Source organism: Microplitis mediator, chromosome 7 (assembly GCF_029852145.1).
Source record: "Microplitis mediator isolate UGA2020A chromosome 7, iyMicMedi2.1, whole genome shotgun sequence".
NCBI lineage: Eukaryota > Metazoa > Arthropoda > Insecta > Hymenoptera > Braconidae > Microplitis > Microplitis mediator.
In genome coordinates, this window is record NC_079975.1 from 2,866,771 (window position 1) to 2,881,028 (window position 14,258).

General features: G+C 32.6%; 2 protein-coding genes across 7 annotated transcripts in view; one reads left to right on the forward strand and one right to left on the reverse strand.

Annotated features, from left to right (window-relative positions):
- Positions 1-12,548, forward strand: part of LOC130672092 (transcription factor mef2A) — a 37,448-nt gene extending 24,900 nt beyond the window's left edge. For 4 of the 5 annotated variants that reach the window (XM_057476371.1, XM_057476372.1, XM_057476373.1 and 1 more), the window contains 9 exons: positions 2,719-2,927; positions 4,496-4,633; positions 7,424-7,485; positions 8,130-9,772; positions 9,862-10,045; positions 10,136-10,266; positions 10,333-10,481; positions 10,541-11,026; positions 11,767-12,548. In XM_057476371.1, coding sequence (XP_057332354.1) covers positions 2,719-2,927; positions 4,496-4,633; positions 7,424-7,485; positions 8,130-9,772; positions 9,862-10,045; positions 10,136-10,266; positions 10,333-10,481; positions 10,541-11,026; positions 11,767-11,928 — 3,164 coding nt within the window. In that variant the 3' untranslated portion in view covers positions 11,929-12,548. Of the gene's footprint in view, positions 1-2,112; positions 2,607-2,718; positions 2,928-4,495; positions 4,634-7,423; positions 7,486-8,129; positions 9,773-9,861; positions 10,046-10,135; positions 10,267-10,332; positions 10,482-10,540; positions 11,027-11,766 lie in introns of those variants that run through there. The other variant, XM_057476370.1, reaches the window with a different exon arrangement.
- The window catches only part of LOC130672097 (uncharacterized), a 99,827-nt gene that overhangs the window by 1,332 nt on the left and 84,237 nt on the right, over positions 1-14,258 (reverse strand). The window lies entirely within an intron of this gene.

A 14,258-nucleotide genomic window follows, 5' to 3' on the forward strand; every position in this document is an offset into this window, starting at 1 on the left:
TATTATATTTATATATATATGAGCTACTGTTTACTGGAAGGAAGTAAAGACATGAGCAGGATATATAATAGTGTAAAGCATTTGAGAGTAGCAACAGGTGTAGGATTTAAAAATAATTTAGACGGATTTATATTTTTCTTTACAAGAAATTTACGAATTTTTGCTGAATTTAAATAACTCGGAGCTGGATATTTAACGGTACTGTCTAATGGGTGATACGATAATTTTAAATCGATGCATGAACCTAATCCACTTTACAGTTATAATGGAATTATTGTAATAATAATAATAAATCGCGGTTATGGATGAGACAGATGTTTGAGGATTTAAATTACTGATATAAATATACCCGACATATGACAATTTTAGTTTTTAATTACCGAGTTTATAAAAAAAGTCATAAGAAATTTTAAAAAATATACGCACAGAAAAAGGGATTTTTTGGTGAAGAAAATTTTTACTCGACTCGAGAAAATTTCTATTTTTCCCAAGAAATTTTCTTGGGTTGATAATAAATTTTATTGCACAAAAAAAAGATCTTGAGTCTAGAGAATATTTTGGAAGACGTTTTCGGGAACTAAGTCAAGATTTTCTTGAGCGAAGAGAATTTGTCTTGGTCCGGATTTCTGCTTTATCCGAGAAAATTGAGGTTTTCAAAAAATTTTCTTGATTCAAGAAAATTTACTTTTATTCAAGAATTTCAATTTTTCTGCGTGAGAAAAAAAATTTTTGCGTCAAGAAAATTTTTGTTTTCAATTCAAAATATTTTTTTGCACCAAGAAATTATTTTTTCCTGTGCACAATAAAATTTTTAAAATTTTTCCCATTAATTTTTTAAAATTTTTCCCTGTCAGTATTAATTTTGTTGATTGAAAATGAAGAAATAATTTAATGTCTGCCACTTTCATTATCATATTCATACTTATATATATACACAGATATACATATATATATTTGCATGATATGATAGTTTTTTTTGAGCAAATAAAGTAAAATCCCGAGCATGTTTTACAGACATACTTAGTGGCAGTAAAACAAGTTGAAGTAAAGAATCCAAGGGCAGGAGATTTTTCTTCGTAGGATACATCTCGTGGTAACTTGAGCGATATAGAGTCTCGATAATCGCCAACAAATTCTAGCCGCGGCATATCTTGCACGATATATGTTTTATCATATTTATTTGCATTCCTATCCGTACTCACCGTTTATTGAGAATAATTACGGAAAAAAACATTTTTTTTTCTATAAACAGGTTATTATCTCGCTGTTTACTCCTTTTAATTTAATTATAATTATTATAATATCGCATGCATCTGTAATAAAATATAATTAACTCGGGAAAAATAGTTCCGTTAATATTCATAATAAAAAATATTAAATTAGCTTACAAATAAGTGCTCAGTCTTACTTTTAATGTGATTCGGACGCACACTATTTTATTTATTTACAGTTTTCATATAAATATAAATATATAAAATATATAAATATCGTGAGAAAATCCGTTATTGTCATAACTCGTAAGTGTCGTCAGTTGACGAACAATAAAAGGGTCTTAAAATAAAGCAGGTAGTATAAAAGTAGGTAAATACTCATTCTTACATATATATATATATATATATATATACATATATATGTTGATGCGATTTTTAGATTCACCCAGGCGTACTTCCCCATCGTGTATTCACCCAGTAAGTAGTCTACGTCTTATTACTCACCACCGGGATCTCCTCGCTGTCTTTATTTCAGTGCTCCCTCTACTTTATATCCATTAGGATATATATATACATATATAACATACATAACAAGAGGAAAATAGTAATAGACGTAAGCCCATTAACGGTATTTATCATCCGTGCAGGTGAGATTAATAAAAAAACGAGCAATCAGCGGGACGGTGATACTCCGTATCGGCGATCGCTCGTCGGTCCATGGACTGGAGCCAGGATTATTCAGTTAATAAAATTCAGTACAGTATTAACTCATTACTATCGTAGTAGTAAATTGTATGGAGTTTTAAAAAATAGTCATAGTGAATGCACGAGGGCGTACCTACACGGTCTATGGGCTCGTTCGGAGTTGAGAATAAATTATTTTATATTCTGGTCTGTCTTTTACTGGGTATGGGTCTTGGTCTTGGTCTTGCTCTTGGAATGGGACTCAGTTGGTGTATGGCCCCCAAGTTAAGACGTATGTGGTGGGATGATACCGGAAGTGAAGCCAGAGCGGCGGAACCTACTCGTACCCGGACGTTCGTTCAATGGAAAGTTTGTTTCTTCAGAGTTGTACTGAGAGCTGGACTCTTGAGTCACTAAACTAGTCTTCTCCGCATGCACAACATCTTCTGGACTGTATTCGTGTATACGTTTTACTCACAATATATAACATCCTTTGCACCTTTAAAACGTTTCGCCCACTTTTGTGCCCATTGTCTGTTTACATATTGTGTTAAATATATATACATATTATATAATAAAAGTATTATAAAGAAGCCGTACAACATATTGGTAAGAAATTAACAGAAATGGTCAGCCAACACGCAATGGCTACTACAGTGCGTAAAGTTAAGCAGGAAAATCGGTTACGTCGACAAAATAATTTTAATCACGGTACAGAAAATTATTTTATCATCTAATTTTATTTACGGAAATTAATATTTGCTCTGTATTTTGCTTGAAGAACGGGTTACATTAATTGCTAATTGTTTGTGTTTTATTGCAGATGAAGAAACAGTTTATAAGACGATTTCGTCATCGAAATCGGTGCCGAGGAGTATAAATAATAGTCAAGGAAGAAATAATAATAGTGACTGCGGTGCAGTCTTACAAGTTGAATCAGGATTTCAACACAGAATGCCACCTCTCTATGGGGAGGAACAGACTCCCAATCAAAACCAGCAAAGTCTTCAAACTCACAGCAACAAATTTCCGGTATTATTCTATAATTATAATTATTATTATCAATACATATATATCTAAGATTATTAGATATTTATTAATATAAAGTACAGTAAAAATAATAATAGAGAAGACAATCGGGTAATTTCATAAGACGGCATAGACGTAGACGGTGAGACAATTAATTTATAATTTAAAAATGAAAGATAGATAGCACGCAAGCCTGTTCGCGAACCAGTAACCGTTCAAGACTTGTGTTAAACCTGATGAAATAAAGTTTTACGTTAATCGTACAACCAAACGCGGGATGTATTGCCAAAGGGGCGGAGAAGGGGATGTTGCTATTCTTGGGAATTTTCTCAAGGGACTACACTCCCGGGACGTACACGGAAGACAAAGGCGTTGGGTATGCTACTGCTATCACCATCATCATCATCATCATGATCATCATCTATATACCGTTTACCGGAAACGCCAGCGCGATTACGGCAGTACAACATGTACCTCATACGTCACTTTGCTGGCTTTTGGTTGAACCGAATTTGCGAATCGGTCTTTGCGAATCACCTTCAGACCTAATTTTCATTCATTATAATTTTTATTGTACTTATATATACGCCCGAGTCGAAATATTAGACGTAAGTCAAACGTTCTTAACGTTTTAAACGTAAATTGAACGTTTTTAACGTCTCACGCAGAAAAATTTAAATTCTTGAAAAAAGTAAATTTTCTTGAATCAAGGAAAATTTTTTGAATCAAGGAAAATTTTTTGAAAACCTCAATTTTCTCGGATAAAGTAGAAATCCGGACCAAGGCTAATTTTCTTCGCTCAAGAAAATCTTGTCTTAGTTCTCGAAAACGTCTTCCAAAATATTTTCTTGACTCAAGATATCTTTTTTTTGTGCAATAAAATTTATTATCAACCCAAGAAAATTTATTGGGAAAAATAGAAATTTTCTCGAGTCGAGTAAAAATTTTCTTCACCAAAAAATCCTTTTTTTCTGTACGCCCGAAATATTAGACGTAAGTTGAACGTTCTTAACGTTTTAAACGTAAATTGAACGTTTTTAACGTTTTGAAAGTAAATTGAACGATTTTCTTTGTATTTTGGTTCATAAAAAATTGGTAATTTCATGAGTTATGATTTTAGTTTAATGATAACATCAATTAATTTATTTCAATATTTGTAATCACAATTTTCATCACCTTGATATCATAATATATGAACAGATATACATATATAGTGTTAAAGATAGAAGTATGAAACTGAAAAAAATTTTTTTTTAAAATACGAATTCTTTATTTAAGAGCCAGAAAAGCGGACGACAAAATTTTAGGGAATTGACGTGATTATAATCCAGGAGTACAAAATCGATGAAAAAAATTTTTTGGTATGCTTATGTTTTCTTATTAAGTATAAATAGGTTTTAGTTTTATGATAAATATGTTTCCAATTTATGATACTCCAATCTACGTTCAATTTACGTCCAAAACGTTCAATTTACGTTCAAAACATTCAATTTACGTCTAATATTTCGACTCGGGTGTAGATAAATTTAATTTATGAAATACCGCTATAGCATTGCCTCGGTTTGTTGCAGATTGAACGAGAAGTAGTTCTAAGTTCCGTCGACAAGAACACAAAGATACCGATTTTACATGAGTACAACAAAAGGAGCGGACTGAGTCGCGCGATAGCTCCCGACGCCCCGGTCAAACAGCAGGCCTGGGTTCAGGAGGTGAGCTTATTAATTTTTTACTCAGAGAGCACACAACACTATTTACATTATTATTTTTAAAAGGAAATAATTCGTAGTAGAGATCCTGGTACATTGTTCCTTTTCAAGACAAACTTATTTTTCTCATGATTACGAGTTATATGTCGGCGGTTTTAAATGGAGACATATATGTATCTAAATCTCAAACTGTGTAACTCTATCATCTATTAAGACTATTTTCCCGCGTCTAGCTCACATACGATTGTCCCAGATCTGCACAAGGATTGTCACGAACGTGAAAGGCAAACTTCCGTAGGGAATCTAACGCCGAGTCAAGTGTGTTTCTCGAAACTTTTATATATACTTATCCAATTCGCTCTATATACATATATATATTTATATATATAACTAAAGAATAAACTCTTTAATAGTGTTAGACAACTACTTTCTTATGTAGCTTTTCTTCAGTATTTCTTCCTTGCCTTCCTTATTTTATCCATAAAAGATAAATGGATATATATATATATGTATATATATATATATAGATGCGCTCGCCTGCTCAATTTATAACTTATCTGCAACACGTCCCATGTCTCATCATTTTATAGGATATTAAATAACAAAAAGCTTTGTACTATGATATATATTTTTGATAAATAGCTAACAATAACCCGCGTAAAAAAATTCGTTTCAAAAATGTTCCAAAAAAGTTTGACATGAAAAACTTATGAATTTTAGACAGATTATAACTCCAAGTTTAACTTGTAAGACTTGAGTAAAAAATTTAGTTGATTTAGAATTTATGTAGAGGAATTTTCCGGCAGGTGAGAATGTTTTTGAAACATTCTCAAAATAAAGTTTGACTTTCTCTCGTTCAAAAATCTCTAGTACTGTTACTGTCCTGCAGATTTTGAATCAAGTGAACACGTTTTTAAAAAGGAGATTTACATTTTTTTCCTTCTAATAGAGATTTCAAATTATGTTTTTTGAACGAGATAAACATTTGGTCAATATACATTTTGAGAAATGTGTTTTAGAAAAATTCTCATAAAGGTGGAAATTTCTACACGTAAAGTTATAAGTCAAGTTTATTTTTTACTAATAAGCCTGAAAGTTAGAAAAAAGTTCAACGGAGTTATAAATTTGTCTCTAATTTCGAAGTTCTTTGTGTCGAACTTTTTTGGAATCTTTTTGTATCGGATTTTTTTGACATGTGAAGAATAAGACGAACTTTAAAAAATAATAACAATATATGGAGAAATTTTTGTCATTTGAAATACACTAAAAAAAAATTAACTTTTGCAAAAACAATACGACGTTCTAATTAGCAAATTGTCTAACTTAATATTTTTTAGTAGGTGATTCTGTGCAATTTTCAGACAGTAATTGTCAGAAAAAAATATCATTTGAGTAACCAAGACAAAAACATTTATTTATTATACCTATATTAGATATAGAATTGATTTTTACATAAAAAAAAATTTTTTTAATTACTTTTTTTCACATAAATGGAGGATTTTCTGAACTGGAGTTAGACAATTTGCTAATTAGAACGTCGGATATTTTTTTAAGTAGTAAATCAATAAAAATTATCACACTATTAATTCCATATTTAAGTTGAAAATTTTCATGAGAAGAAAATCGAAATTTATGTATCGTACTCAAAAAAAAAAACATCAGCTGAACTCACATTTCTTCGATTAAGAAAATTGTTTTGTCTGGTCATAAATTTTTGCACTAAAAATATATAAGACTGAAAATTTCCAATAGCATAATTTTTTGTAACAAAAAAACAATATTTCCAAAATTTATTTTTCCTGTGTATGGTGTCATAGTAAAGCCGGGGCATGTTGGCCACCCGACGTCATCTCAAATAAACCCAGAAAAATTACTACGGCCATAGTAAAATTGACAACGATCATATTCAAAATTACTGTGGCCATTGTAAATTTGACTACGGTCATATTAATTTTTGGAATGTTTATTTTAATTTCCGTCAGGTAGCTAGCCAACATTGTACGGCTTTGCTATGACACCATAGCATTTCATACAAGAATATTTTCTCCGCGTAATAAATACAATAAATTAAAAAAAAAAATCTTTAGTTAAGTGTATACAGACGCCTGTTGTAATTGGCCCGTGGGAGTAGGATTTGCCATTGTTTGATGGATATATAACGCAATTATTATGAAAGCCAGCACAAGAAAAAATACTCTATGGGTAAACACGTACACTGAAGAATAAACACGCGGATTTAAAATATAGCCAATCAATTAAAACGATGGAAGAAATAAATATAAAGGCCCTATATACTGTATACTACATCCTACATTACTGTGAAAATAAAGAAAATTCGGTTTTGTGAGCACATATGGAAGAAAGACATAAATTTATATTTATCTTCGGACTTTCTTGTAACTAAAAGTATTTTATGAGTTTATATTTTTTTAAATGTTTTTCTGTCCCTGTTTGTTTTTTCTCGTTATTTACTTTTTATACTTGGTGTCTTCCAAGTTTCTCTTATATTATAAAAGTGTAGATCGAGATAGAGAGAGTCCGCTCCGTATGCGAGATGCGTGAGACAACATCGCGCGCGTCCTATCACGAAGACTTTAACTGTCGCTTGGGACTTATTATTCCAGTCGTATCTTTTCTCAGGATTTGACGTACGGTCAAAGACTCGGAAATTTTTCTTCACTATTTATTTATATATAAATACATGTATCAGCTAAAATGATAAATTGTTTTATGTTTTTTTATATAAAACTAAACTTTGGTATTATAATAGCTGGTTGATTTATTTGCGCCCAGGGTAACCAAGTAGATCACCGACAGGATCATGTGCAAAATTTTCAACCCCAGGACACTTATACGTAAGAATATTTTTATTATTATTATTATTATTATTGCGCACCTCAGGCGCGAACGCCGTGTTCCTTGTGATCGAATTATTTTTTCGACTGATATACTCACGATAAATCATCTCTACACTTTTTTTATTTTACTAAAATGGGTTAAATTGTATACTAGTACAAAGACAATTTATCAAGGACTAATTTTGATCAGGTATTAAGTCGATTAATTGTTCCATTGATTTAAAATTAATTATTTTAATCTAAGAAACCAGAGCTGTCACTTGTGTATGAGTTTGAAATTACGATAACTTTTAAAAAATGTCATAAATTGACCCAATTTTTTTTTAGTACCTTTGTATCTTTTGTCGGAAGAACCCTATAGAAAATTACTGTCTAAATCCTTTTTGTTTAATTGTAATTAATTAAAAAAACTTAAAACCGGTGATTCATAAAAAATTTAACTGCCATTTTTTATTTTTTTCTCTACCTACTGGCAGCAGCACCAGTGTCAGTAGGATTAAAAATAAAGAGCGACATTTAAAAAAAAGGCGGGATATTCAAAAAAATTTTCAAATATTGATAATTATTATGAGCGACTGAGGTGCGCACTTTTGGATTTTGAAATTTTGTTTTTATTTAAATTGTGATTTATATAAAATCAGGTCAACACCAACAGGAGCAGTACCGCGAATAACAAAATCAGAAGACGACCGTACAAAATCACTTTCACGAACATATCATACGATCAAGGACATGATTTCTAGTCGTTTCGGTCCCTCGAGAAAAGACATTGAACCAGACGTCGAAGTGAGTCTCAATAATGTGACAGAAGAGATTAGAAAATCAAATAAAAGTATCGACGAGGAGGACAGTAAAAAAAAAGAAAGTATCTACGGCAAATCATCCCGGTCGCAAGACCCATCCGTCAAGATGCAACACTTTCAGCCCAATAATGCCTACAATGCTCAATCATACAACTCATATTACCAAAGTTCTCAGAACGGTATTATGCAATCGGGTCAGCTTTCGAACGCGCAATTACACCCAAGTCTTCCAGGGCAGTCTGCCCAGCTGCATGTCAGCCACATAACACCTCCAGGCGGTGTCCAAACCGTTCATCAGACACAAGTCTCCGCTTACAATCCCCCGGTACCTGGCACGAGAAACGATTACGTCGTTCAAGGCTCCAGTGGGATTCAACAGCCTCATCAGCTACAGAATCCTCCTGTCGGGAAGCACGGGCTGCCTATGCAACCTGTGTCCGCAGCAGGACCTAATCATCAGAGCTACCAGAGTCCTCAGCAGCTGATACACCAGTCGCAGATTCACCAGAGTCCTAGATTTTCTCATCAGCACATGCAGAATATGCACCAGAGACAGTTGATCCAGCAGCAGCAGCAACATAATATGGGAGCAGGTCAACAACCCAGTCCAAGATCAACCGCTAGAGCCCAACAACAATCACTATTTCCTGCCGGTGTCTCTTATCAACAGTATCAGCAAGTCAGGCAGACTATCTCGAGATCTCAGATTGATTTACCGAGCACTTCTCGACAGGCTCTTGACGTAAGAATTTTAGGGCAAGAAGTATTTTATCATTACAATAAAGGTAGACCTGGTTATCAAGCTCCGCCACAGGTTTATATCAAACAAGATAATAATAATAAGGAGAGTAATAACGAGCTGCGTTCATCGATGATGGAGAAAGCCATGTCCCAGCCCCACTTGTGTTACGATGACATAAATAATCAAGATATTGGAAATAGTAACCCAGATAATTCATTGTCAACAGAAAAGTACGAAATTACTGTCGAGGGCAGAGGACAAGAGTTCGCTGATGACAAAAATGATAATGCCCAGAGGAGAGCCCAGAACGGGGACTTCAGACCTGACACGAGCTTCGGAAACCGCAGAGACGATGTCAGGTGTTCGAAAAAAGACTCTGATAAATATAATCAGGAGCAGGAACTGAGTGCGAATGATAAGAACGAGCTGGGTCACAATAAAGTTCAAGAGCCAGCAGCAAAACGGGAAGATTTTTCTGAAAGTAATGGGAAAGATGGTAAAAAAAACGCGCAGTTGAAACCAGAGGAACGAAAATCTGCGGAGGACAAAAAAACCTCCGAGTTGAAGAAGGAAGATCTGGAAAACGGGATGATGAGGCTGAAAATAAATCATAATCAAGGCTCGGGCTCGGATTATGATAAACCGGGTCAGAGTTCCAGCAACGTCGACTCGGGAAGAGGCTCTGCCGTTTATTCGAGTGGTCGACGACCGCCGCCAGTCGATCAAAATCATGGCCAAAGTATGTTACTGCTTTTGAAATAATAAAATTTATTTAATGTCCGTATTTTTATGGGATTTTATTTTAATGGCGTCTTTATTGTCCAATAGACAGAGACTCGGAATGGGTGGATATCGTGGAATCTGAACTGCGTAGCATTTTAGAGCCGTCAAGAGACATTCCGGCGATGGCTCACTCTACTCTCTCAGAGAGCGTATCTTCGGTGACGCCACCACTGCCGCCACTTTCGCCTCACGGAAGTCCCCGGACTCCGAGAAATCGATACACGTCAAGGTAAATACGTCTATCAAGCCCTAGACCATTATTATTATTATTGTCGTATTTTTTTACCCATTACTTCAATATGTTATTCAATTTGAACAGTTTGCCGTATGGAGCGAAACCCAATTACACTGACTACGGAAAAAATACCGATAAGAGAAATTTTCAGAGCAACATCAAACATCGTGGGGCTTCGACGTCTAAAAAAGACGCGACTAAAAAATTTTCCCACCGTAAGTTGATTAATTTTTTTATAAATAAATAAATATTTTAAATTTTTAAACAATTTTACTTTATAGTTTTCGGAGTAGAAGCAGCAGATTTAACTTCGACGACAACTGGACTGGATTTGGACTCAATGTTGGACCGAAGCGACTCGGATCTGAGTACAAACGACGCGAGAACTATCAGAAAACAACTTGAAGGCCTGGAAAACATGTACAGCGAAGTAAGTTCACGGGTAATTGAATAAACTAGGATGCGATGGTTACAGCAAAGTAATTTCAGGTTCTGAAACTACTCGGCGGAAGTGTTAAAAAACGGAGGAAAGCACGAGGACTAACGAGCTACGGATCGGTATCTTCATTACCAACCTCTTCGGTATCTTCGAGGCCGATCGCTCGACACCACGACAAGAGGAGATCGCATGTAGTCGATGAGAGGATTAAAAAAGCCAAAGATATTAAGAGCGTAAACAAACGGTTTCAACGGCTCGAGTCTCACGTAGTTACCCTGGCACGTTCTGTAGCTCATTTGTCGTCGGAAATGCGCACTCAGCATTTAATGATACAAGAAATGGAAAATATTCGGGGCGAAATAGCCGCGCTGAGGACTCAAACCAGTATGGCGATGGTCAGATCTCAGTCTCAGCCGTTAATTAAAGACGCCGAATTGCCCGCACTCTCGAATCCTTCGAGGGTTAAGAAGTTGACGAAATTTTTTGGTACTGAGCCTCCACTTATCCGGCTGTTTCTTAGAGAACTTGGTTACGAGGTATATTTTTTATTTTTCCTACTGAAACCTGAGCTCCCTATGGGCCAAAATATATAAAGATTATATGATATATATAATATATAGTAATACAGTAAATTATACTTGCACTGTAAAAAATTTTCGGAGCGAATGTGGATTAAATCCGAAGTGAAGTTCAGAAATTTGGGTTCAAATAAAATCCAGGTCACTCCGCTGAAAAAAAAACCTCCTTTTTACTCCGTATGCGGAGTGATTTTTTTAAACTTCAGAACTCCAAGTAACGGAGAGAATTCGAATTGAAATAAATCCATATTCACTCCCGATTTTTTCCAGTGTAATAATAAAATTTTCAATGGAATTTTAAGTAGAAGTAAAAAAAAAAAAGTTTAAGGAAAATTGAAACCCCAAAAAATCCCTATGGGAATCCAGCATAGATCCCGATAGATTCGCATATGGGTTCCTATGGGAATTCACAGCATACCAAATCCATATGGGAATTTAGTATAGATTCCCATGTGGATTTTCACCTCAATTTCCCAAGGGAATCTGCACCATGTCAAAATGGAAATCCAGATACCCATGGATTCTTATCTAAATCCATACACTCCTACATGGATTCCCATGCAATCTCACATGGATTTTTTTGAAAGAGAATTGACTTCAATAAGAATTTAAAAAATAGTCAATGTCAAAAAAATTATAAATTGTTAATCATCATAACTTCAATAATATAAATTACTAATTATTGTATTGATTTGTAGAAATATGCAGCAGCATTCGAAAAAGAAAAAGTTGGAATGGTCGAATTGCCGTATTTATGTGAAGAAAGACTTCAAAAAATGGGCGTACCTTTAGGACCGAGACTGAGGATCCTTCAAGAGGCTAGGATTTCCGTTTGCAAGGATCCTATCTATGTAGTATAATATTTACAACACGAGACATTATCGAATGGCGAATAAAATTATCTACCGATAAATTCAAAACTTGCTATTACCAATTTCTTCTTCAATATCTGTAAATAATTTTAGTTTTTTTCACGTACATTACAAATTTTATTGATCATAAATCTGATGTCTGATTTCCGAATCTACCAGAAGACAATTTTTCTTTTTTTTTTTTATGTTTCTTCTTTAAAAAAATTGAAGGTATGGATCTGAAGTTTTAAATTTGGCGCCAATGGTTAATAATTATAAGAAAATAAAAGCTGCTTTAAAAAATAATTGATTAGCCAAAGAGAAAATGTCTTAACGAACTCAATTTATAATAAAAAATCAATGATCCGAGGTTAACTTTGGAAATTGCTTTAGCTACCAAAGAAATAACGTTACTGCTCGCGAGTACCAAAAAAATTTTTGGTTTTTTAATATTACTATTAACTACATTATTATATACTACAATTATTAAATTACCTATTGTACAGTTATATATTAATGTAACATTAATTTTTTATAAAAAACAAAACCTTATTATTAAATTACTCTGAATAAATTTCCTACTTTTATATAATAGAGTAAATAAAACGGTTGTAAAATTTTCCCAATCATTACTATTATTACTTTAATCATTGACCTTATTATTTATTGTTAATTATTGTATTTAATAAACTCTTACATTGTTTAAAAAACAATTTACACGAAACAATAGTTCAATTTATTTCATTTATAAATATAATTTAATGCGCGTGATATATCTACTTATACAAGATATTTCATGACCTTTGATTCTTAATGGCTCAATCGCGTTTTAAACTTTTTTTTTTTTTCAGTTTTTATCCGCTCATAGTTGAAATGAATATTCACAAGGAAATTACCTCGCGAAGATGAATTAAAATTTAAAAACCACTGATATAAATATTTAATTGATCCCATAATAATATGAATTATTATTTTTGGCCATAGTAAGTCGTGTTAGTTGGACCAGTTTTAACAGGAAATACACAATTTAACAATTGCGTCCAATTATTTTTCTAGCGGTCTCTCTACTTTAACTAAGTCTTTGATTGACCGATATAAGGCTGCTCTTGAATACTTTTTATGATTCATCGTCTACTCTATTTTTTTTTTCTTCATATATTATTATTATTATTATTAATATTATTTTTATTACTATAATTTTTACTTAACATAAAAAATATTTAAAGAAAATAATATTTGTAAAAAAAAATTTGATATTTTTTAAAAAATATGTAATTTTATTAAAATTATTAATTTCAAGTTCTTGGACTGTAAAAAATTGGTACGGAATTGACACTAAAAAATTGAGAGTGAAATCAGTGATTACAGATTTTATCTGTATTCACTTCGATTCAAAGTTTTCCCTAGTGGAAATTTTTCGGACTTTTCTCTGAAAAATTCTGAAAAAGTCTTTAGAACTTTAAAACTGAATTTTTCAGAGAAAATTCCGGAAAATTTCTACCAGGGTTGATATTAAAATAAAGTCAGTTTAGGAGTGAATTTAATTCCGAAGCAGATTTTCAATATTAAAATGAACTCCGGAAGCGAATTTCACTTTTAGGGGATAAAATAAATAGACAGTCATCCACTCTGGTTTTACTCCGCTACTTTTTAGTGCAAAGTTAATACGGATTTTTATTTAAAACTGAATTCACTCAGTCCAAAAATTAAAAAAAAAAATCTCTCAGCATACGGAATTAATGGAGTTTTTTAAAATCCAAAGTTTTAATGTCAAACTTCTCTCTGCATTTAATTTCTCTCCCTAGGAGACTAAAAAAGTAAAAAAATCTCCAGATTTAATCCACGCTCCCTCGGAAAATTTTTTACAAGTATATCAATAAAAAAAATTAATTAAGGAATAAAAGGAAAATATTTGTCACTAAATATTACAAGTATTCGATCAATGTATACTTGTAATATATATTTTATAATAAGTGTTTAATTACAGCCACTTTATTGTTATTTAAAATAAAACTCATTGAAAAAAATATTTAAAAATAAATACAAGTAAAAAAAATTAACTCACAAAAAAAATAAAGTATTCGAAGTACTTTAAAAGAATTTAAATAAATATTCCATATACTCCCAAGTCAAGATAAAAAAATTCTACCCCTGGAAATAAAAATTTGAATACTTGGAAAAATTATGAAATAAAAAAAAGTAGTATTTTATATAAATTTATCATAATTAAATAGACGTGAGTAATAGACACGTGCACACCCACAAATATGATTTATTATAAAAATTACACATATATATGTATACATATATATAAGGGATATGGTAAGAAGAGATGACTT